General features: G+C 40.1%; 2 protein-coding genes across 11 annotated transcripts in view; one reads left to right on the forward strand and one right to left on the reverse strand.

Annotated features, from left to right (window-relative positions):
• Positions 1-24,998, reverse strand: part of LOC141711642 (protein yippee-like At5g53940) — a 255,796-nt gene that overhangs the window by 153,061 nt on the left and 77,737 nt on the right. The gene's annotated exons all lie outside the window — the stretch shown is intronic.
• Positions 15,353-24,913, forward strand: LOC141710581 (putative exonuclease domain-containing protein At3g15140). Of its 10 annotated transcripts, XR_012570967.1 has the most exons (7): positions 15,353-15,571; positions 15,742-15,869; positions 16,525-16,724; positions 22,146-22,226; positions 22,992-23,117; positions 23,932-24,011; positions 24,625-24,913. XR_012570967.1 is itself a non-coding variant. In XM_074513145.1 (6 exons), the coding sequence occupies exons 1-4, from the start codon at positions 15,792-15,794 to the stop codon at positions 23,023-23,025; spliced, it is 396 nt and encodes a 131-aa protein (XP_074369246.1). In that variant the 5' UTR covers positions 15,353-15,791; the 3' UTR covers positions 23,026-23,117; positions 23,932-24,011; positions 24,625-24,913. The 10 variants fall into 10 exon arrangements, 7 of the variants coding, with proteins under 7 accessions (XP_074369246.1, XP_074369247.1, XP_074369248.1 ...); XR_012570966.1 differs by having other exon boundaries at positions 15,353-15,869; positions 16,478-16,724; XR_012570965.1 differs by having other exon boundaries at positions 15,353-15,869.

Consider the following 24,998-nt stretch of genomic DNA (forward strand, 5'->3'; position numbering starts at 1 on the left):
TAAAATCTGTAGGGCCCAGACTAACTGACCTTCATTTTAATAGGTATATGGTCCGGATCAAAGAGCGAGCTAGGAAAGTATACAACTGCTATCCCAACTTTTCTGAAGAGGAGAGTGATCTGGATTCGTCTGGTAGAGAACATATCCGGGGCGAGATGGTTAGAAAGGGGTCCGGGTTCGTGGGAACAATTACGAGCTTCCGGTTCAAGAGGCTCCCAGAAAACTCTGTTATTTTCACCCCGGATGGCCGCTGGTCCGATATTAAATATCACTTTGTTAGAATGCCACCCGGGTTTGAAGACAGCATATACTATACCCGAGTCAGATACGAGAGGCACGAGGATGGCCACCCGGGCCTTTATGATCAGGGCGCCCTGGAGGCAGCTTTTGCCTCATTTGGGATCAGCCGGGATCATTACCAGCTGAAAGATTTTTATGCTGAAGCTGAACCGGGTGATATGGACAAGGCAATTCGGGCTGCTTTTCAGTTGACTCCTGATATCGCTTGGAGGTGGCCCGAGCCGTATGAGAGGATCTTTCATCGTCCTGCGGATGGTTACGTCCCGGTCTGGCTGGAGCATTTAAGGTCCGGGTGGAGTCCACGCTGCCATATTTTTCTCAAGCACCTGTGTAAGTATGTCTATAGGATATCCCCCATGCAGATAACTCCAAATGGAATAAAGTCTATGACTTGGTTCATAGCTTGCTGCAACAAGGCCGGGCTTATGCCTACCTTCAAGTTGTTCCACCAGATATTTTATCTTTCTAGGTCAAGCCAGAAACCTTTTTACGAGCTGAGATTCCGGGCAGCAGAGTGTGGATTTGGTCCGGGTAGGTCCAAACCGGTTATGCACCAGACTTCTTTGAAACATTGGAATGGGGAGATATTGATGTTGAAGGGGTACGATTTGGAGTATCTTCCTTATTTCACAACTGGGGAGGTTAAGACGAAGTTCAACCCAGAGATTTTAGAGGGGGAGGCTGTAGACCAAATTAGAAAATTTTGTGGTAGTCTCGGGTTCCAGCCAACCCGGGATACGTTTATGAACCATAAACTCCTGTTCCAACTTGGCTGTAAGTTTTTCTTTAATCTGTTATGTCAGTGATCCGGGTTCTTGTCCTTACTCGGGAATCCGGATTATGTTCCTCTTTCTTTTTGCTTATGATCCGGATCCTCGTATATTTTGCTTTTTTACTTTTCGCCTGTTTGCATAAATCGTCTTCCCATGATCCGGGCATGCTGCAGTATTTTACTCCCGGATTTGGGAGTACTTGCATTTTTATCAATCCTGTGCTTATAGTTTTCCTTTTCCATTTTTCAGGTTTGCCGCATTACAACCCTGCTTCCCGGGCCATAATGTCTTCTTCAGCTTATGCAGCAGCTTTTAACTCATTAGGACTGGCATATAAGACAACAAAAGGGGCTCCTGGGACTGGATCCGGGTCTGCTGACGCAGAGGGTGGAGCCGAGTCTTCGGCACCCCAGAATGTTCAAGATCCGGGCAATGCGCCCTTGGGAAAGGACCCGGACGTCCAGGACATATCTGACGAGGAGCCTCCTTCCAAGAAGAGGAAGTCCGTCCCGGGAAAGCCTCCTCACGGGAAGGCTGTTGTTGCTGACCGGGTCATATGTGATTCGGAAGGGAAGGGACCGGATGGGGCCCCTATCCGGATAGGGACAAAGAGCCTTATCGATCTGGCCGGGTTCATGTCCAGTATCCCCTCAGAGGAAGATTGGGAGGAGGTTGAGGGCTACAACATGGCTGCTGCCTTGAAGAGGGTCACAGGCCAATGGGGGCAGGTAACTTCTGAATTTTTAAGCCCGTAGTTCCGGATTATGCCCCCCAATCCACTTTTCCCTTGTAATAATATTCTTCTTTTTTTTTTGTTTCTCAGCTTGGGAGTGCGATGTCCATCTGCTCCGACGTTGCCTTCACTGAGCTCAAGGAGGCTAACAATCGGAGTAAGGCTGAGAAGATGCTTTCTGATTCCCTGAGGGGTGAGCTGGAGGAGGCCCGGGAGGGGTTCCGGGTGGTGGAGGCCGGGTTGAATGAGAAGTTGAAGAACTCCGAAACCCGGGCTGAGGGGCTGGCCCAGGAAGTTGAGAGGCTCAAGGCCGAGCTTGCTGCTAAAGAGAATCTGAATAAGGAGGCTATCATTGCTGAGTTTAAGGCTAGCGATGTTTATGACTTCGAGGTTGCTCAGGCCGGGGTTCCCGAGGTGCGCAGGTCCTGGATTGTTGCCGAGCGCCATATAAAGACTGACCCCTTAGCTTCCTGGGAAAGCTTTATTCAAGAGTTCCTTGCTGCAAAGGCTGCGGTTGAGCAGGGTCAAGGAGAACCGGAACCCTATGATGGGCCGAGCCCCAGCTTCCTCTAGATCTGGACCAGCTTTGCAAAGCTTCTCGGGCCCCGCCCATGTAATTTCATTTCTAGGATTTCCTGATTTCATACTTTGATTTGAACTATATGTAATATTTGGATTTGTTCCGGGTCGATGGCGATCCGGATCCTGCTTTGAACCTTTCTTCCATCGTAGAAAATATTTGCTTTTCTTTCATCTGTTGTTTTTATTTTTATGAGCAATCTGGATCCTGGCTCTAGTGCGCAATTGATCCTGGTTCAGGTTGTAGCAATGCCCCCCGATCCGGATGGGCTTTATATCCGGATTGTTCTGGGTATGAAGTTGTATCCGGATTTGGTGTTGAAATTGTTTTTGATCCGGGTATGATACCCACCTGGGTTGAAGTATTATTTTTTGCTTTATGTACTTGGGGAAATACAAGTGCATAATGGTTGTTTGCAACCTGGATTTGAGTGTTAATCCGGGCTGTTTTTTGCTTTTAAATTTGCTTTCAATCCGGGTATATGAACCACCCGGGTTGATGATTGTTTTTTTTTGCTTTATGTACTTGAGAAATATATGTATAATGGTTGCTTGCAACCCGGATCTGAATGCTTATCCGGGTTGTTTGCTCTTTTGCTTTACATAATTGTTGTTTTCAACCCGGATTCGGATTGTTATCCGGGTTGGTTTTTGCTTTTTTGCTTTATGTACTTGGAGGGTTACCAAAGTACATAATGCTTGTTTGCAACTCGGATTTGAATGCTTATCCGGGTTATTTTTTGATTTTAACTTTGATTTCAATCCGGGTATGCTTAATCCGGATTGGTGATTGCTCCATTTACTTAGAAATTTTCTAAGCAAATAGTGGTTGCCTTTGTTTTTTGCTTCCAACCCGGGTATGAAATCGTAACCGGGTTGTTTTTTGCTTCCATGACTGGTAATTTAAAAGTAACAACTTTCTAAGAAAGGAAAATTCTTTTCATTGATTTGCAAATTTTTTCATACAAAATGCATTGTCATAGATTGGTTGCTTGACATAGGCTACAAGTTCTGGTTGCTTTTGCTTGCTTTTTTTTTACTGGTAAAACTTTCTGAGCCTGAGTCCATGCCATGTATTTGGTACTTCAGACTCATCCATGTTCATGAGCTTGTATGTTCCTGGCCTTAGAACTTCCTTGACTTTGTATGGGCCTTCCCACTTTGGCATTAGCTTTCCAGTGTTGGTGGGGTCTGAAGCTTCCGTGTCTCGAAGGACCAGGTCTCCAACTTGAAAGTTTTTGACCCGGGACTTCTTGCTGAAGTGCTCTCTTGTTTTCTGTTTATACTTTTCCATTTTTGCCACTGCCTGGTCTCGAACTTCATCAATTAGCTCAATATTAGTTCTGAGCCCCTCCTCGTTTGCTATTTCATCAAAGTTGATTGCTCGATGGGAGGGGGATCCTACTTCAATTGGTAGCATGGCTTCAGTTTCATAAGCCAGCTTGAAGGGGGTTTCTCCTGTGCTTGTTCTGGGGCTTGTTCCGTATGCCCAGAGTACATTAGGCAATTCTTCTGGCCATTTTGTTTTGCTTTCCCTGAGTCTCTTCTCTATCCCCCTGAGAAGTATTCGATTAGTTACCTCAACTTGGCCATTTCCTTGAGAGTAGGCTACAGATGACTTCTTGTGTCGGACGCCCCTTTCTTGAAGGTAGGATTCAAATTCTGAACCGATGAACTGCGGACCATTATCTGAGACAAGTACTCTCGGGATTCCAAACCTCATCAATATGTTATCCATGAACTTGATGCAGTCTTGTTGGTTTATTGTTCTCATTGCCTTTGCCTCTACCCATTTTGTCATATAGTCAATTGAGACTAGTAAGTACCTGAGGTCTCCTTTGGCTCTGGGAAAGGGTCCCATGATATCAATCCCCCAGACGGCAAATGGGATTGGTGACAAGACTGAGGAGGGTAGTACTGGGCTCATCCGTGTCACATTGCTGAAGAGTTGGCATTCCTTGCATTTTTTCACAAAGTCTATTGAATCCTGGTGGATAGTAGGCCAGTAGTACCCCTGCCTTATGATTTTGTGAGCTAGTGCTTTTGCGGACATGTGGTCCCCGCAGATTCCTTCGTGAACTTCCATGAGGCAGTATTGTGCCTCTCCTGGGCCTATGCACTTGAGGGTTGGGGAGGAAAAGGTCCGGCGATAGAGTATTCCCTCTTCCATGAAGAATTTCGAAGATTTTGCCTTTAACCTTTGAGCCTTGCCTTTATCCTCCGGGAGCTCTCCCTTTTCCAAGTAGTTAATGAATGGGGTCATCCAGTTCGGATTGTTCTCTATCTCCATGACTTCCTCAGATTCTGTGCTTGGTTTCTGCAATTCTTCGAAGTAGACGGAACAATCCAGGTCTGACGAATTTTGAACAAGTTTAGACAATGCATCAGCTTCTGAATTCTCCTCTCTGCTGATTTGGATGACTTGGATTTTTGGTATGGAGGTTAGGTAGCTTTGGACCAGAGCCTGGTACTTGGCTAGAACTGGATCCTTGGCTATGTACTCGCCATTTGTTTGCTTTACGACGATCTGGGAGTCGCTGTAGATTTTGAGATTCTGAATCCTGAGTGTTCTTGCTAGCTTCAATCCTGCAATCAAGGCCTCGTACTCTGCCTGGTTGTTTGTTGCTGAGAATGCGAATGAGATTGTTGTTTGGATTGTGAACCCTTCTGGGCTTTTTAGGATGAGCCCTGCTCTCGATCTCTCATTTGTTGAAGAACCATCGACTTTGAGAGCCCAGGCTTCTGTTTCTTGATCTGTGTCTCTCTCAGGGTCAATGCTCATGGGAACGGGCTCTTCTTCTGGGAAATTGCATTCTATGATGAAATCAGCTAGAGCCTGTGCTTTGATTGCTGTTCTAGGAATGAAACTTAGATTGAACTGACTTAGCTCAACTGACCAATTTACCAACCTCCCTGAGACATCTGGCTTGTGTATTATCTTCCTAAATGGTTGATTTGTTACAACTCGTATCTCCCTTCCCTGGAAGTAGTGTCTGAGTTTCCTGGATGCTGTGACTAAGGCATAAGCAAACTTTTCTAGTCTCGGGTACCGGGTCTCTGCATCTTTTAGCACTTGGCTCACATAATAAACTGGTTGTTGTTTGCCGTTCTCTTCCCTGATCAAGGCTGCTCCAACTGCCAGGGCCCCTGCTGACAGGTAAAGGCATAGGGGTTCCCCGGGTTGAGCTTTTGTTAACACAGGGGGTTGAGAAAGGTACCTTTTGATTTCTTCAAATGCGCTTTGGCATTCCGGGCTCCAATTAACTTCTCTCTTGTTGGTTGCTCCTTTTAATAGGTCAAAGAAGGGTATGCATCTCTCAGCTAGCTTGGAGATGAATCTTCTGAGTGCTGCTAGTGATCCTGCTAGCTTCTGCACATCTTTTTGTGTTCTGGGAGCCTTCATCTCTTGAATTGCCTTTATCTTTTCTGGGTTGGCTTCAATTCCTCGGTTGCTTATCATGAATCCAAGGAATTTTCCTGCCCCTACTCCAAATGTGCATTTTTCTGGATTGAGCCTGAGTGAGTATTTTCTCAAGTTGTCGAAGCATTCTCTCAGGTCTCCTATGTGCCCGGGGACGCTTGTGGATTTTGCAATCATATCGTCCACATAGGATTCCAGGTTCCTTCCAATCTGGTCCTTGAAGATTTTATTCATTGCCCTTTGATATGTTGTTCCCGCATTAGTCAATCCGAACGGCAGCATTACATAGGCATAAACCGCCCTGTGGGTGATGAAGGCTGTCTTTAGAATGTCTCTGGGATTCATCTTGATCTGGTTGTAACCCGAATAGGCGTCCATGAAACTTAGCATCACATGCCCAGAGGTTGCATCGATCAATTGATCAATATTTGGCAAGGGGTAGGGGTCTTTGGGGCATGCACTGTTCAAGTCTGTGTAATTGATACACATTCTCCACTTTCCGTTTGGTTTTTTAACCATCACTACATTTGCCAGCCATTCTGGGTACTTGACTTCGCATAATATTCCAGCTTTTAGTAGTTTCTCAATTTCTTCATCGATTGCTTTCTGCCTCTCCGGGGCGAAATTTCTTCTCTTTTGCTTGACTGGCTTCCTCTCTGGGTTGACGTCCAAGCTATGCATTGCTATGGATTCATCCAACCCGGGCATTTCTTTTGGGGTCCAAGCGAATATATCAGAGTACCCCTTGAGTAGTGAAACCAGGTCTTTTTTGAAATTAGGCTCGAGCTCGGATCCTATCTTTATCTTTTTTGAAGGATCGCTTTTGCTGATCTGAATTGTTTCTGTTTCAACAGCGGCCTCTATCTTGGATTGATCCGTATCTGATACCATCTTTTGGATCCGGGCCTCTGTGTTCTTTTTCATATAAATCTGAGCCTGGGCTGTCATCTCTTTACTGTCTCTTTCTTCAGTCATTTCTGGGTTGGTTTCTTGCACAGTAGGGTTGGTTTGGTCAATGCCTAGGCCCAATTCAATCCCCTTTGTGACTTGGTTGCTTTTTTGCTCTTCTGAGCCTTGTTTGGTCGCTTTTGGATCTGAGAGGGTCTCTATGACCTGGACTTCTTTTCTCCCATCATCCCTTGATTGTTGGCGATGTTTCTTAATACTTTGCTATTTCCGGAGCACGACAGCCTTTCTCTTGTTGTCTTGATGGGTCTCAGCCATTACCAGAGCCTGGCTATAACATCTTTCAGCTACCTCATAGTCTCCCTTGATTTCTCCTACCCCGGTTGGGGTTGGGAACTTGATTTTCAAATGTGATATGGAGGTGATTGCTTGGATCCTGGTCAAGGCTGAGCGCCCAATTATGCCGTTGTAAGATGAGGGAGTATTGATCACGTAGAACTTAATCACATGGGTAACTTGGTTTGGGGCCGATCCAAAAATTACTGGCAAGTACAAAGTTCCTTGGATCGGGACCAAGTTGTTCCCGAACCCATATAGAGGGTCCTCTTGGCATTCATTGGAGCGTACGCTCCCAAGCTTCATCCTGTCCACAGTATGCTTGAAGAGTATGTTTACTGAGGATCCATTATCGATCAACATCCTTCTTACTTCGTTGTCAAAGATATCAAGTGTTACAACCAAGGCTTCATTGTGATTCGGGTTGACTCCTTCATAATCCTTGCTGCTGAATGAGATCATCATCTCCGGGTAGGATTGGATTGAGAATACCTCACCCCCTGAGCCCGGGCTCCTAGGGGGAGAGTGTGAGCCTCCCAGGACCACATTTACCACATTTTTACCCTTTCTTGGCCTTTCTTCTCTCTGATTTTTCTCCCTTGAGATGTATTGATTCAGGTTGCCTTTCTTGACTTGATCTTCAATGAAGTATTTTAGAGAGAGACAATTCTCAGTCTTGTGTCCATGAGTTTCATGGTAGTCGCACTGCCTGTTGTAAGGCCTGCTCTCTGGGGGAGTCTGCATTGGCTTTGGAGGATAGTAGAATGGCTTTCCCTTGATCTCCTTCAGTATCTCTTCCAGGGTCCTGTTTAGTTGTGTCCACTCTGGCTCTTGCCTAGGCTCCCTTTGCTGCCTAGGGGGACCGGGATCACTTTTGGATTCTGTTTTAGGACCCAATCTTTGGAATATTGGGGTGTTTTGTACAACGTTTGTTTGCTGGGTTTGGTTGCTTTGTTTGAACTTTTTCTCCTGATGGTAACCCCCTTTCGGTCGGTCATCAGAAGATTTGTTCTTGTTCCCTCCATTCCAAGTCATTCTCATTGCCTGGAGAACATCCGTTTCTTTTATGAACCGGGCTGCCATAGAATAAGCAGCGGTCAGGCTTTGGGGTTCCTTGTTTATTAATTCCACAATATATCTCTCGTTGTGTTCTGGGTCTAGGTTTCTTCGAAATATGCTTAGAGCCTCCCTTTCATCGAGATTCAAAACTTTGTTGATGGCTTCCTGGAACCTCCGCATGTAGGCTGAGAGTGCTTCGTTATCGTACTGGCGGATTGTCTCCAGGTGGCACATGTGCATTTCATGTGTTTTATTAGCTCTGAATCTTCTAAGGAAGGCTTCTCTGAATTCTTTCCAGGAGTGGATGCTTCTTGATGGGATTCTGCTGAACCATCTTTGAGCCCCCCTTTGAGGGTCGAGGCGAAGAATCTGGATTTCGTCAAGTCATTGTAATAGTATATCTGAGCTATCTGTTCGAAATAGTTGAGGTGCTCTTCCGGATCCCCCAGCCCATCGAAAGAATCGAAGTTGTAGTGTTTGAGATTTTTCTGTCGGGGGATGGCTTCTAGGGAGTGGCTGAAGGGCGTGAGGGTTTCCCCAACTTCCACCCCGGATTCTTTCTCCATTTTTCTCTGGAGCTCGTAGATCATTTCCTTGAGGTCTTTCTGACCCTCCTCCTCGTCATCGGAAATGAGTTCGGGGGTAGGGTCCCTCCGTGCTCTTTTTCCTTTTGTTTTAGCTAGGAGTCTCTCCTCCTCCATCTGCATTCTTTTCTGAATTTTTTGCTCCAGCTTTTCCTCTTCCTCTTTTCTTATCTTTTCTCTGATTTCTTCTAGCTTTTTCTTTCTGGTTGCTTCTGTCTCCTTTTTGCTAGGTTCTTTTTGATTCTTTTTTGCCTTAGCCCCAATTCGGTTGAAGACAGATCTCCTGGATTGCTGAGAGTCCCCGGACTCTTCTTGCTCATCATCTTGCTCAAATTCCATCTAAGCCCGGGCTTGTTCATCCCTGTAGAGCCTGATTGCTTCAGCAAGTTCATGGCTTGTTAAGTTGGCCATATGCTCCTCTGCAACTGGAACATTTGTGTACTTGTACTGATTTAGCTCTATGACATTTCTAGCATCCCTGATTGGAGTATGTTGTGTCAGTGGTTGCTCCTGGAAGGTTTCCCTGTCTCCCTCAGGTTCTTGAACTTGAGAGGGGTCTTGATCCTGAATGTGGGTACTGGCGGAGGACCTACCAGCTGTACTTTTTCCTGCTCTTGCCATTACCACAATTGTACAAATAACTAACCAAGATTTGAGGCTACAAATGTGGATCTGAGGTTGCTTTTTTGAATATTACAAAAATTGTCCAGAATAACAGCAAGCAAACTTTCTGGGTTTTGCTAAAAATAATACCAAATAAGAACAACAGGCTCTTGAACACAAAAGAAAATACGCAGGCTAAAACAGTTCTGGGTTTTAAACCAGCAAGACTATTAAATCCCAGGCTTCGAGATTACCGAGACTATCAAACCCTAAACAACTAAAACTTAACAAACAAGAGCGGGCTCACACAAACACGACCTAAAGCAAGAAGCTCATACAAACGTGTTCAAAATGAAAACTCATATTCAAGAAAGGGTTTTGTTGTCTATGTTCTTACAGGTTTGAAAGTGGACTCTCTCAAGAGTTTGCTGATGAAGATGAATCCAGGGGCACCGAGACCCAAGGATGGAGCCCTCTCCTTCTAGCGCCAAATGATAACTCCGGTGAGCGGGCGGCTCCGTCCGTCGGCGTTCCTGGACCTTCTGTGCGTGAGAGAGGTGTAGCTGCAGGTTGGGCGCCTGCAAAACAACACCGGAAGGGGGGTTTGGCTCTCACGGAGCCTCCGGTATGAGAATGAGAACAGGCTTTGGAGAAGATGAAGGGATATACGTTTATATAATTTAGAGGCTGCTGTGTATGTGTGTTTTTATGTGATGGCTGTTATATGTATTTGAGTGTATGTGAGTGTGTGAGTGCAAGAGAAAATATTTTCCAACCCCCAAACCCTTCAGCCTCGGGGGTATATATAGCCCCAAGGTAGGGTTTAGGGGTAGTTACCTCTAAATCTGGGCCGTGGGATCTTGGGACCAGAGGGCGCCTGGCTTGGGTGGATTGCTTACATGTGTCCAGGGGAGGACCACCTCCAGAGTGTCCTAACGGCCCCTGACACGCGCCGTGCTTGTCTGGTGCGCTGGTTGTTGATAGCTGTCATAGTCACGTGCCCACGTACCTTTGCTTGGCGGGTTGTGGGATGTGCATGTGCTTGCTGGGACCTCCCTCATTGTGGTTTTAGTCCTGATCCGGATCCGGGTATGCAGGCGGATCCGGATCTGGGAAGTAGGATAGGCCCGGGCCTGGGCTCCTGTGCTTGATTGGCCTGGGAGAGGGGGGTCTTAGCAGGTCGGTTGAGCCTTCTTCCTTTAGTCTAGGTTGACGCCTACCCGGGTCTTTTATACCCTATCATGTACTAAATCTAACAAGTCTGAATCCCTAACAACGTTATGAAAAGGTTTCCTTATTTGTTTAGCAGACACACATACTTGACATTTAGAATTCTTTTCTATGGTATGTTTTGGTATCAACTCTAAGTTCATCATGTTCTTAAGAGCACCAAAGTTTAAATGACCTAGTCTAGCATGCCATATATCTGAGGATTCAATAAGTTAACAGTAGGAATAACATTATTATTCAAATTTCCCAAAACGGGATCCGCATTAATAACAAATAAACTATTTGACAAGTAACTCTTGCCAAAGAATGTACCAGTGTGAATAAGAACTACTTTATTACACTTGAACGAAATTTCAAAACCACTAGAAACTAAACAGCTTCCACTTATTATATTTCTACGCATGTTGGGAACATGATGCACTCTCGTCAGAGATAGAATACGTCCTGAAGGGAACTTCAGATCCACGTTTCCAACTCCATGTACTTGAGCAACACTAGCATTCCCCATCTTCACAGTCAGGCTATGACTCTGTTGATAAGATACAAATAAACTAATATCAGCACAAATATGTACATTAGCTCCAGTATCTATCAACCATTCATTTGACAGATAGGTAGAAAATATTACAGGGTTGTAGGATACATACCGGTCAACGTCGGTTTCAGAAGCCGTAGCCTCACCAACAACCATGTTCACTACAGGCCCACTTGCGGTTCCAAGCACAACATTTGCTTGCGCTACCTCGGTTTTCTTCGCTTTCTTCGTAGGGCAGTCCTTACTCCAGTGCCCAACCTGCCCACAAGACCAGCATGGTTTGTTTGCCTTGGGTTTCTTGTCCTTGTCCTTGTCACTCTTAGGTTTATTACTATTAGATTTCTTAGCAAAAGCCTTCCTCTTTTGTCCTACAGTTGCTATGTTTACCTTCGAGGTACCGTGTTCAGTTGGCATCACATGTCCCTGTTTGGACTTGTGTTGTTCTTGCACCGAGATGTCCAGCATAAGGTTGGTCCAGGTGATCTCTCCTTTCTGTCTTTTCAGGAAGAGAGAGAACTCTTCCCAAGACTTCGGGAGTTTTTCAATCACACTCATCACCTTGAACTTCTCCGGGAGATTCATTCCAGACTCCTTCAAAGCATGCACTATCATCTCGAACTCATGCACCTGCTCAGTCATGGACTTATTGTCCACCAGCTTGAACTCGAGGAACCTTGCCACAGAATACTTTTCTAGACCTTGTGAGTCAGTATTATGTGTCTGGTCCAGCTTCTCCCATAAGAGTTTTGCAGAGTAGGCATCAGAAGAATAGACATCAAACAAAGTGTTTGTTAGTGCCGCCAGAATGGCCGCCCTAGCCACTCCATCCTTCTCATCCCACTTCGCAAAAGCCTTAACTGTGTCAGCCTTCTCTTGATCCACTACTGGCTTCTCATATTCCACAACCGGCCACAGACCCTTTATAGTCAGCCACAACTTCATCCTTTTCTGCCAGCGAGAAAAGCCAATGCCACCGTTGAATTTCTCCGGTAAACCGGTTAGTTCAACAGCCTGTGGGAAACTATAGGTGGTCCAATCAATGGCCCCAGCAGTTGCACCCGAACTGCTACCACCACCAACGATAACCTCACTTTCGTTTACCATTATGCTAAATTCTATATAACTAATATTCTCTTCAAGAATGTTGGAAATCTCACTAACAAATATAGCAACATAGAAGCAAGTGTATAAAGAATTTAGCAAGTTTAGGCCAAGACCACAGTTAACAAAACAAAACATGCAGGTAAACAAAATCAGTAACTGAAATAACGAAGAGAGAAAGAAAGATGTACCCGAAACCATAGCTTTTAACAGTGACTGAAATAAAGGTTCACAGATACAAAATGCCAAGAAAATGATCACAGCTGAGTCACCAGGCCTTGCTCGAAGTCCTGGCTGCTCTTGAAAAGAATATTGCCCCTACCTGCTGCGTTTGGGATGCGCACAATATCTCCACCAGGATAAAACAGCTCGGAGTTTATGTTAACAGCAGCAACAAAAGCTCCACTTCGACCAGCACCTCAGTCGCCGGAAAATATCAGCACTTCAGGACTTTTGGGAGAGAAATGCAGAGAGGTTGAAGAGAAGAGAAGAGAATGTAGTGTGTTGTACTTATTCATTCAGTTTAGCCTCTATTTATAGGAGAGGAAAAATGAAACTGTCAACACACTTAATGTCTGAATTAAACTGCTTCATTAATGAAAAAATCAAAACTGATCAGATTTTGAATTTAAATTATTTGTAACAGCTTTTCACATTAACACCCACATTATTATCAGAACTTAAGTCAAATAAATAAAATCCTCGCCCAGGTCGCCTCGCGTACGCGAGACATTCGCCCAAATCGCCCTTCGACCCGACCCGCCCCGCCCCGGTCCGGTCCGGTGCGGGGCGGGGCGGGGCGTGCGCGGGTGTGTGTGCGCGGGTGTGTGTGCGCATGAAGCACACAACAACACAATGGACCATCACACACCTTAGTAGTTGTATACTACTCATGTGGGTAATACCATATAAAGCACACAACCCCCTTTATTTATTTCAATGTGGGACAAACATTCTCAAATTTTCCAAGTTTTTCCAAGCTACTTTCAACTCTCATTTCATATGGATTTTATTAAGAAAATTCTTAAAACCATACATGAAAATTTAAGTTCAAATATCATTGAACAATTTTCAATCATTAGATTTTAGGATTAACATCAAGAACATAATTAAATTAAGCTCTAAAATCCTAATTTTCTAACAGAAAATGCAATTTTTCTTTTTTATAGAAAAAAAATTATACTGAATTTGAACAGAAACATGCTTCTTTATGTATGTAAATTAGAAAACAGATCTAATTTGTTTTATGCTTCAACTATATCAAATTTCAACATTAAAATTCTTATCATATTTTTACTTTTTTTAAACTTTGTAATTATTAATATATTTTTACCACATCTTTTTTGCAAAATCACCGGACAAACTGAACAGATAGGTTCAAATTTTTTTCGAATAACGTGACGTTACATTTAGCATGTTTTAATTTGTGGATACATTTGTATACATGTGAATTCAAAAGAAAGTTATCCAGTATTTGTCTAGTACATCAGCGTCATCATTTAGAAATAATTTTGGGAACGATTTTTCCATTTCAAAATAATTATTATCAATATTTTAAAAAAGCGCGATAACATAGCTACTTATTTTTTGTCGAACTAAATACCTGAATTCGATTCTAACTCACGTCAAAATTTACTTTACTAGAACATATAATACGTATTCTAATTTCTCATTATATACCCCAGCTTTTCATTCTCTCTTTCTTTACCTTTCTTCTCTACCGTGTTCTTCAAGTCAAAGCAATGTCACACTCCACTTCAGGTCTGTCTCTTATACGCTACTAATGGCCCTTATTATCACAATTTTGGAACAAAAGACCCAAAAATCTTACAAATATTAAAATATGGCCTTTTATATCACTTAAAAACGCATTTTTTACAAATGTTTTTCAAAAACACAATTATACTTTGCGTTTTTTATTATTTTTAAATTTTTTAAATTTTTATTTTTTTTCCTTTCTAAAAACGCGTATCAATAATGCGTTAGTTGTATAAACACAGTTTTGAAATGCGTGTACCTATATCCAAACGCATAAAATGAATGCGTTACTCAAACAATTTTTATGGAGGAACATCACTCAGCCTATTAAGAAAAGTAACATCACTCAGCCTATTAAGAAAAGTAACTGTTGTTATTCTGTAAAGTGAAAACGCATTTTTTTGTTGCGTTTTTTCCGTGATATTAAGGGTTATTGATGCTGAGTTGTGATATTTTGGACCATTTTCTCCCGAATTGAGAGATTTAAGGCTATTTTTCACTCATATACGTGTTTGTTTATTTGTCTGTGTGATCAATAATCAATTTATCTGATACATTATCTACACGATTTTATGAATTGTTACATCTATTTTGTTATGTGTTCATTATATCTGAATTGTTATCTTCTATTTTACGTGTTGGTGAAACTGAAGGAAATCGTCGTAATAGTGATGAGAGAATTGATATGATAAGTAGAGTTAGGGGTGTACACGGTTTGGCCAACCCGACCAATCCAAACCGAACCGATCCTATTTCGGCCGAACCAAACCGATTTTTTTCAACCTGATATATAGTTGGGTTGAAAAAATGTCAACCCGATTTAATTGGTTTGGATATAGTTTTCGATAATTTTAAACCAATCCAACCCAACCCGATTAAAATATATATGTACATGATAATAAGTTAATCCAAAATTATGTTTAGGCCATTTACATAGATCCATATATCTCTAACTATAAATGTAACTTATAACCTCCGTGTTCATAGTTCATTTCGTAACAACAATAGATGTTTGATTAGTGTTATATTTTTTACATTTATGATTCATTCCAATATTTAAAGCGTAAGCAATTTTATTAGTACTTTTGATGTCGAAAATTAGATGCTTAAGACTATTTAATATGGAGGATTGTAATATTGTTTTGAACTATTTTAAAGTGTTTTAAACTTTGAAACCTTATGTTTTATTATAATTTTTTATATTAATTTTGTATATTTAATAAACCGATCAAACCGATCCAAACCGAACCAAACCGAACAATACAAATTGGTTTGGGTTACAAATTTAAACGGTTTGGGTTGGTTTGAAATTTTGAAAACCCGAACTAATTGAGTTGGGTTGCTAAATTCTCTCAATCCGTCCAACCCGATCCGTGTACACCCCTAAGTAGAGTTCAACAATCACAAAGTTGTTACAATTGTGGTCAAGAAGGACATTATGCTTCGAGATGTAGTAAACTTAAGGGGACTTATTATAATTGTGGACAAGCTGGACATAAGTCTCGTGATTGTAAGCAGTCTCGAAAAGCAAATCCCGGTCCACGAGTTGTTGCACTAGCAGCACTACACTAGCAGCTAGTGCTGCTAGTGCTGCTAGTGCTAGTTGAAATTATAAAACCCCGCGCGCACCCACACACTTACATAAATAGTTTTGTACGCTTTCGTAATTATTCTTACTAATATCGCAAAAATTGAAAACAGACTGAAGAAGAGAAATATTTGTATCCCAATTCTTTGTAAAATGTTATGTATATGTGTATCTAGTTTGTTCTCTGTGCAGTTTTGTTTTGTGTAATTATTTTGCTGATGAATTCGTTTCTTAGGTATATCTGGTGCATCAGGTTCTTTCTCTACTGAACGATCCTCTTTTAAGATGGATTTTAAAACTCTCACTCAAAGTGCTATTTCTAGGCCTTTGTGCTTGTATTTCACTCTAGGTTGCTGCAATAAGGTATGTTTCTTATGTGCTTCAGTTTCAATTTTTAAGAAAAATTTATTACTCCCTGTGTGTGTGGGATCAGTTACTCTTTATTATAATTTGTCATATTTGCGTTATCGGTCCATATATACTATAGAGATAAGAGTTTATAGTAAATACTGTTGGTTTTTGTATATAAGTTTGGGATCAAAGTTGACGATGTCGTTTGATTTTGTACTGTATTATTGATTATAGGGGGATTGTTTTGCTCAAGCAAACCTAGTTAATAATGAGAATCTTGACCTAAACTAGGAAGCGTGTGTTGGAGATATAGATTGGTAAAACTGTTTTAGTGTTTTGATTATGAAATATATATTGGAATTATTTATCTATAAGCAGATCATATTTGATGTGTGGAATTTGCAAATTACAACAGTAATAGTAGTAGCATGTTTCTGCTCTTGTTTTATTAATTTTAGATCTTTAATCTACTTATAGACTGTAGAAGATGATTGTAATGGGAGGTTAATAAGATCAGGCCTTAAATGTAACAGATCGGTGAAAGTGAGGGTTAGTTGAGTGAGGTCTGTCTGTGCATATAGTGTGTTACTTGAGCTCATGGTGTTATCATTGTCTCTCAGCACAGAGATTTTATGATTTTGTATTGTGTTTCTTTGCTATCAAGAAGATGGATCACCAAACCCACTTAAAGACGTTCAATCATAGTTTTCCAGAGCTCGATACAAAGCGTTTTGACTTGAAGCAAGCACAGCCTCAAGAGTTCGACTTTTTCCTTGTGCTTGATTTAGAGGGAAAAGTTGAGATTCTTGAATTTCCTGTGCTGATGATTGATGCCAAAACCCTGAAGCTTGTCGATTTCTTCCACAGGTTGTTTATTTCTGTTGATAATATTTTTTGTTTTTCTTTGCTCTGAGATCAGTTCAACTACTTGGCTATATTTTTACAAGAGCAGCTTTATCACTCGACTCACATGTAAATTATAAGCAAATGTTTACCAACGGTTACAACCATTTTTATAAAATAAAGTATAATCGGTAATTATAAGTGGTAAAAAGTAAAATCTCTTTTACAGTTTGTGGAATTCTAATTTAAGAAAGTTGGTTATATATTATATAGATATTATGTGTGCGTAGCTGTAAATTAAGAATGGTTGTTACGTGAATCAGTTCCCTGATTTAGTATAATTTAGGCAGACAGATCACTGATTTTCAGGATCTAAATTGATCACATTCTCTCTATATATATTTTGATTATTACTGAAATGAAAGATAAGTTTTCTCCAAAACTTCATGGTATCAGAGCTTGAAGGATTATCCTAATTCAGCAGCCACAATTCCTTTCCAGTAGCTTGCATCTTTTAATCTTTTTACCTATACATCAATCATGTATGATAAAGAAATATCCTCATCATCAACCGTTAACCTTCTTTCCAGACACAGTCCTTTTGTCAATTCGCCCATGGCAGACAACACTATTCTTCCTGTGACCAACCATAAGCTAATTGGTCATAATTATCTTCAGTGGTTTAAGTCTATTATGATGTTCGTTAGTGGCAAGGGCCGTGATGACTATTTCACAGGGGTTGCGAAACCTCCCAACAAATCAGATCCCACCTTCAAAGTGTGGCGTTCTGAAAACAACATGGTCATGTCATGGTTGATCAACTCCATGTCTACTGAAATTGGTGAAAACTTTCTCCTGTATTCCACAGCCCAAGAAATCTGGGAAGCAGCTCGTGATACTTTCTCTAGCGGTGAGAATACTTCTGAGTTATTTCACATAGAGAGTATCTTTCAAGACCTCAAACAAGGTACTTCATCTGTTACTGTTTATTTTTCAAACCTCACTCGAAATTGGCAACAAATCGATTTATTTGAATCCCATGATTGGAAATGTTCTTATGATGGTACAACATACAAGAAGATTGTGGAGAACAAGCGGGTTTTTAAGTTTCTTATGGGACTTGATAAGTCTCTTGATGAAGTTCGTGGTCGGATTCTTGCAACCAAACCACTTCATAGTTTAAGAGAAGCATTCTCTGAGGTTCGCAGGGAAGAAAGTCGAAGAAAGGTTATGTTGGGCAAACTGGATAACCTTCCTCCATCAGAAAGTTATGCACTTGCGAGTCAAAATTTGCTGCCAACTCAAAATGAAGCATATGCACTGGCTCACGCTGCCCGTGCCCTCCTCAACAAATAAGCGGTAACAAGCCTCGCAAGGGGAGACCTTGGTGTGATCATTATCGCAAACCAGGACACACCAAGGAGACATGCTGGAAACTACATGGTAAACCTGCTGATTGGAAGCCTAATCGTGGGCCAAATGAATGGGAAAATCGTGCGAATGCAGCCATTACCGAAACTACCAAAAATTCAGGACCTTTCACAAAAGAACAACTTGAAACTCTTCAAAAGTTGATTACTGAAGTCGGTGTTCAGTCATCCTCTACAGTTGGGACAGTAGGTGTAGCAAATAGAGGTACTTCTTTAGCACTTAGTGCAGCAAAATCTAAATCAAATATGTGGATAGTTGATTATGGTGCCTCGGATCACATGACTGAAAATCACACTCTTTTTTCATCATATAGTCCATGCAACAGACCTATTTTTGTTCGAATAGCTGATGGATCACGCTCAAAAGTAGCAGGAGTTGGCACTGTGTCTCTATCAGAGAATATATCCTTACAATCTGTGTTGTTTGTTCCAAATTTAGACTGTAATTTATTGTCTGTAAGCAAACTTACAAATGCCTTGAATTGTATGACTAAATTTTCTGCCAATTATTGTAAATTTGAGGATTTGGAATCGGGGAGGACGATTGGCAATGCTGAACTTCATGCTGGTCTCTATATTCTCACACCTCAAATCTCTCGAGTGTTTCCTAATAAAGAGTCTTCTCGTTCTTTTTATCATTCTCCAAGTAGTTTATTGTCATCAAGTTTGTCAAATAAAGATAGTGATGTTATGATGTGGCACTATCGTCTTGGTCACCCAAACTTTATGTACCTTGAACGACTCTTTCCATATTTATTTATCAATAAAAGTTCAAAATTGTTTAATTGTGATATATGTCAATTGTCCAAGCACACTCATAGTACCTATACTTCTAAGCCACATAAATCTTCCGAACCTTTCTCATTAATACACAGTGATATCTGGGGGCCATCGCGAACTACAAATGTTAGTGGGGCTCGTTGGTTCTTACTCTTTGTTGATGATCATACTCGTCTTAGTTGGGTATTTTTAATGAAACAAAAATCCGAAGCCAGTCACATTTTTAAATCTTTTCATGTCATGATCCAAAACCGGTTCAAAGCAAATATTCAAGTGCTTAGGACTAATAATGCACGTGACTTTTTCAACTCTACTCTCGGGTAATATTTACAAACTCATGGCATTGTACATCAAAGTTCTTGCGTTGACACACCCCAATAAAATAGGGTGGCAGAGAGGAAAAATCTTCATCTTCTTGAGGTTGCACGCTCTTTACTTTTCACCTCCAATGTTTCTAAACATTTTTGGGGGGATGCAATCCTCACAGCCACTTACCTCATCAATAGAATGCCTTCTAGGACTCTGAATTATAAAACACCGAGGCAGTCACTTCTTGAACTATTTCCCACATCACACATTATAAATAAACGTCCTCTCAAAATATTTGGTTGTACTGTGTTTGTTCACATCAATTCTCAAAATCGAGGAAAATTTGATCCAAGAGCCTTGAGATGTATATTTCTCGGTTACTCTCCTAATAAAAAGGGTTACAAATGTTGTTGTCCGCTCACTAAGCGTTTTTTCCATTCCATGGATGTCACCTTTTTTGATAAAGAGCTTTTTTACCCAAATTCTTCAATTCAGGGGGAGAGTAGAGTAACAGAATCTCAGAATTGGGATTGGAACTCGTTCATTAAAAATACTCCTATAGTCGAGGCACATGTTCCTTTTTAAATGTTAGAGCAAATTCCGACTCATAAGTTAGTTGATCCACCTCCAATGACCAAATCCATTTCCGACCAAACCCAAAAGTCAGATGAAATCAAAGTCTATTCTCGAAGGAAAAAGCCTCAGGAACGGCCCCGGTTGCAACTTGCACAATTTCAGCATGACCATGACTCTTCACCGGCTCCAATTTCCATCGAAAAAACTCAAGGTAAGGTTGACATTACATCAAATACATTATCTGATCAGCCGACACCAGATTTAAGTTCTGATATGGACTTGCCAATTGCATTGTGAAAGGGAGTCAGAACATGCACTCATCATCCAATACAAAATCACGTATCCTATGCAAAACTGTCACCACGGTTCAGAGCCTTTGTTACCAAAATTGATCAGGTCTCAATTCCTAATTCAGTCCAGAAAGCCTTACAAATACCTGAATGGAAGACAGCAACTCTTGAAGAAATAAGAGCGCTCGAAAAGAATAGAACCTGTAAAATTACCACTCTTCCTCCTGGAAAACGTGTTGTAGGATGTAAGTGGGTATTTTCCGTGAAGCACAAAGCTGATGGAAGTGTTGAAAGGCTTAAGGAACGCCTTGTGGCAAAGGGATTCACTCAATCTTATGGGATTGATTATCAAGAAACGTTTGCCCCTGTTGCCAAAATTAAACACCATCAGAGTTCTCATCTCTATTGTTGTTAATTTGGACTGGCCACTGCTGCAACTTGATGTTAAAAACGCCTTTCTAAATGGAGATCTCGAGGAAGAAGTATACATGAAAATACCCCCGGGGTTTGAGAGCAGATTTCCAGCAAACAAAGTATGCAAACTCATTTAAACTTTGTATGGTCTTAGACAATCTGGGCGGAAATGGTTTGAGAAATTTACAAATGTACTCAGGAAAGATGGCTATGTTCAGTGCCAAGCTGATAATACTTTATTTGTCAAACACACGGCAAATAGAGGACTTACTGCTATTATTGTTTATGTTGATGACATTGTCTTTACTGGAATTAATATGGAGGAGATATCCTGTCTAATGAAATTGTTTGCCACAAAATTCGAGATCAAGGACCTTGGACCGTTAAAGTACTTTCTTGGAATGGAAGTTGCACGGTCAAGAGCAGGGTTGTCAATTTCGCAAAGAAAATATGTCTTGGACCTTTTAAAGGAAACTGGAATGACAGGGTGCAAGCTTATTGACACTCCCATGGACCCTAATACAAAATTACAAACTACTAGTATAAGTGTTGATAAAGGTCGATATCAAAGGCTGGTAGGAAAACTACTACAACTTGCTCACACTCGTCCAGATATTGGGTTTCCTGTAAGTGTGGTTAGTCAATTTATGAACAGCCCTACTCAAGAACACATGAACGCAGTCTACAGAATCTTACAATATCTCAAGAAGGATCCGGGTAAAGGATTATTCTTCCGGAAGAGTGAAAGTCAAACTATCGAAGTATTCACCGATGCTGATTGGGCTGGATCACCTATTGACATAAGATCAACTTCGGGATATTGTTCATCTGTGTGGGGAAATTTAACAACATGGCGTAGTAAGAAACAATCAGTTGTTGCCCGCAGCAGTGCAGAGGCTGAATTAAGGGCATTGGCACTCGGTATATGCGAGGGAATATGGCTTAGACGATTACTAAACGAGCTTAAGGTTACTATAAAAGGGCCTATTTCCATGAAAAGTGATAGTCAATCAGCTATAGCTATAGCAAAAAATCCAGTGCATCATGATCGAACAAAACATGTTGAGATGGATCGACATTTTATAAGTGAGAAGATTGAAGGAAAGACTATCTCTCAACCATCTTCCTACAAAGCAACAAACTGCAGACATTCTAACAAAAGCTCTTCCACGCTCTAACTTCCAAAATTTATGTTTCAAGCTTGGTCTGATAAGCATATACAACCCAGCTTGAGGGGGAGTGTGGAATTCTAATTTAAGGAATTTAGTTGTATATTATATAGATATTATGTGTGCGTAGCTGTAAATTAAGAATGGTTGTTACGTGAATCAGTTCCCTGATTTAGTGTAATTTAGGCAGACAGATCACTGATTTTCAGGATCTAAATTGATCCCATTCTCTCTGTATATATTTTGATTCTTACTGAAATGAAAGATAAGCTTTCTTCAAAACTTCACAGTTAAATCATATCACGATAATGTTAAATTTATATCCTCATGTAGGAGTTACCTTAGGTGAAATCTGTACTATATGCAATATTTTCGTCATGTAGGCTATTTAGTTTATTGTTTATGGTCCGAACTTAGTTGTTTTGATATTAGTGAAATACTATTGTCTTTCATCACTGATGATTTTTTTTCTCACAGATTTGTAAGGCCCACTGGAATGAGCAAGGAATACACAAACCAGTATGGCGATGGAAAATATGGACAATTTGGAGTGAACAAGTATGGTTTAATTTTATGTAGTGTTCTCATATATGCAAGTTGGGGCTGAAATGTTCTGTATTTATACACAAAGTGCAAGCTGATAATGCGTCTTTAACCCGGTCTTTACCCTCTAGTGACAAAATGCAGTCTTCGGTAGTTATGTTTTCAACTTATGCATACACTGTTATAACCTTATTTTAAGAGATTGAACAGCAGCATTTGCATACTTAAGAAATAAGAAACACTCATAAGAGGGGTATAGTTGTACATATATCATACTTAATTTTCACACATGATATCCCCATGTATGTTAGTCAATGTTCACATTTTCGCAAGGTTACAAATTTCTCTGTGTAAAATAAATTAAAGGTTTCATACATCATATTATGTGGAAGTTTCCAGTACATACTGGAGTAGTTCTGTTCTAACTGATTACTGAAGTCTATGCCTTTATCAAGGAACCGATTACTTCCCATATTGACCTTTTGTAAAACACATTTTCATTTAGCATAATCAATTACATATGTCCAGACATCAGCTCAATATTTTTTTGTCAAATTTAAATCACACACTTCAATGATACTCTAATCAAACAATTACAGTTATAGAAGTATAATACGTATCTTGACATTTGAAGTTAAGATTGAGACCGGGAGAGAGGAAATTACATTGTGTGACAACATTTTATTTGATTGTTCTCTGTAAAATCTGGAGCAGCTCTGCCGAAATTGCAAGTTCAATGTGAAGGGACTGGACTAAATTTATTTTTTGTATTTTTTTCAGTGTCAGGCATGAGACGGCTATTCCATTTAAGTAAGTTATACAACAATTTGAAGATTGGCTTGCAACACATAATGCGTGGTCAAAGGAGCCCATGGGGTATCTTGACAGAGGTGCATTCGTAACTTGGTGAGTTTGAATTTAACATTTGTTGATTTCATTATACGGTTTTTAGCATTAATGTTTATAATTTTGATACATGAAACAAATATACATATGTAAATCTGTTCTAGATTCTAATGTGAACAACACTGTGAACAAGACTTCCAAAAGAATAAAGTCGTATGTATTAACTCTTACAGAAATAAAAAAGATTAACTTTCTGTAAAATTAAGCAAAAGTTATATACATTATGTTCTCTCAATAGGTTCCGAGTTTAGAAGAAAAAATCATCCTTTTACAGTTATTCCCTTATTATGTACATAAGCGGAGAAACATTGTTAAAAAGAAAAGCACAGTAATGCTGAGATACTACAATTATTTAAGGTATCAGGTAAACTTATTAAATTTTATTTCAAATTATCCAACTTCCATGGAGAAAAATGAATTAAAAGAGAAAATAGATGGTAACCTCCCTTCATGCTTTCTTCTAATGAAACTTGGCAGCATGCTTATGTTTTCTTTTTGTTTCCATGTATAATTTTCAGTATCTTCACTATCGGTAATTAAACTATGGGACAGATTGCAAGTTTCTTATATTGTTAGCTAACTTGTAAATATTATTGAGTTCTTTAGTTGAATGTATACGATAGTCATGGTTAACAAATTTGTTAAAAGTGTGTTACAACAGTTTATTGCATAAGTTCTGTAAAGTGAAAAGTGGACTTCATGGACATTGTGCAAGCTATTATGTTTTCTAATAAGATTAATCCTGATATGTTGTTATTTTTATGTATTACTGGCAATTGGGATATTAAAACTAAAATTCTGGAGCAATATGTAGTAGCAGGGATGAAGCTTCCTCCATACTTTATGAAATGGATTAATCTGAAGTACATCTACTTAAACTTTTATAACAGAGAGGTAAGCATGATTAGTATGTTTGATTGTTTTTCAGTTCAACTTTAGATATTGTAATTATTTTTCTTTCTTGTGTTAATAAGATTCTTAGTGTAACAAGATAATCATTAGATTTGAAGTGTAACTAGAGTTTGGATTTTGATGAATAAATCAAAAGACCATAAGCATGCTGTGTCACGACTCTTGGATGTAAAATAATTATGATCATTTGGTTGTCCTCCTTTCGTCTGTGCTTTTTAGTTTGACAGTAGAAATTAGGTTTTTTAAAAAGCAAAAGACCTAATTTTCATGTTTTCTGCTTAGTGTTGGGTTGTGTAGCACTTGAATGTCCTGTACTATTCCATGCATATCCACGTATTAGTGTCCCTATATACTGTATATAGAGTTTGAGGCTGCCGTGATATAGTATAGTTGAGGTTATCTGAACTGGTGTTCTATGAGAGTGATATCATATTAATATTCAGTTTTTGAGAAGTAAAGCTATTGCTCTTAATGAATTAATCACAATTCACAAATATCAATTTAGTTCAATTAACTTACATTACCACACACCAAATTCTGAGCCTTGAGCTTTTGTTCTGTATTTCGATATTTTTAAAGCATACTTTGTTTCTAGATTCAGGCCACAGGTATGGTCCCAATGTTGCGTCAACTTAAGATGCAAGTACTAGGAACTCACCATGTTGGAATTGATGACACGAGGAATATAACAAGAGTTCTGCACCGCTTGATTATCGATGGTGCAGTTGTGCAGTTGACTGGATGGCAAGAGAGGGATGGAACTGCTGAGTATCTCTTTAATAATCGCACCAAACGTCAGATGGATAGATGAATTTCTCTTAGCTTTCTAGTTAAACCCTCAATTTTGTAACTGACTGTGAATTTTAGAATATAATTTTTGTGATAGATAAAATTTCCTTATATACTTTTATCTGTCATGATTTACTTATGATTTTAAAGGTTTTTTGTATGTTTTTGGTATTTTCTGAT

Source organism: Apium graveolens, chromosome 3, assembly GCF_009905375.1.
Source record: "Apium graveolens cultivar Ventura chromosome 3, ASM990537v1, whole genome shotgun sequence".
NCBI lineage: Eukaryota > Viridiplantae > Streptophyta > Magnoliopsida > Apiales > Apiaceae > Apium > Apium graveolens.

Bases quoted from the DNA above. Each gene is read 5' to 3' on its own strand.
- LOC141710581 (XM_074513145.1), top strand. From the start codon at position 15,792: ATGGATTTTAAAACTCTCACTCAAAGTGCTATTTCTAGGCCTTTGTGC. The intron at 15,870-16,521 runs GTATGTTTCTTA...TTTGCTATCAAG, and splicing joins CTCTAGGTTGCTGCAATAAG to AAGATGGATCACCAAACCCA. The intron at 22,227-22,991 runs GTATGGTTTAAT...TATTTTTTTCAG, and splicing joins GGACAATTTGGAGTGAACAA to TGTCAGGCATGAGACGGCTA.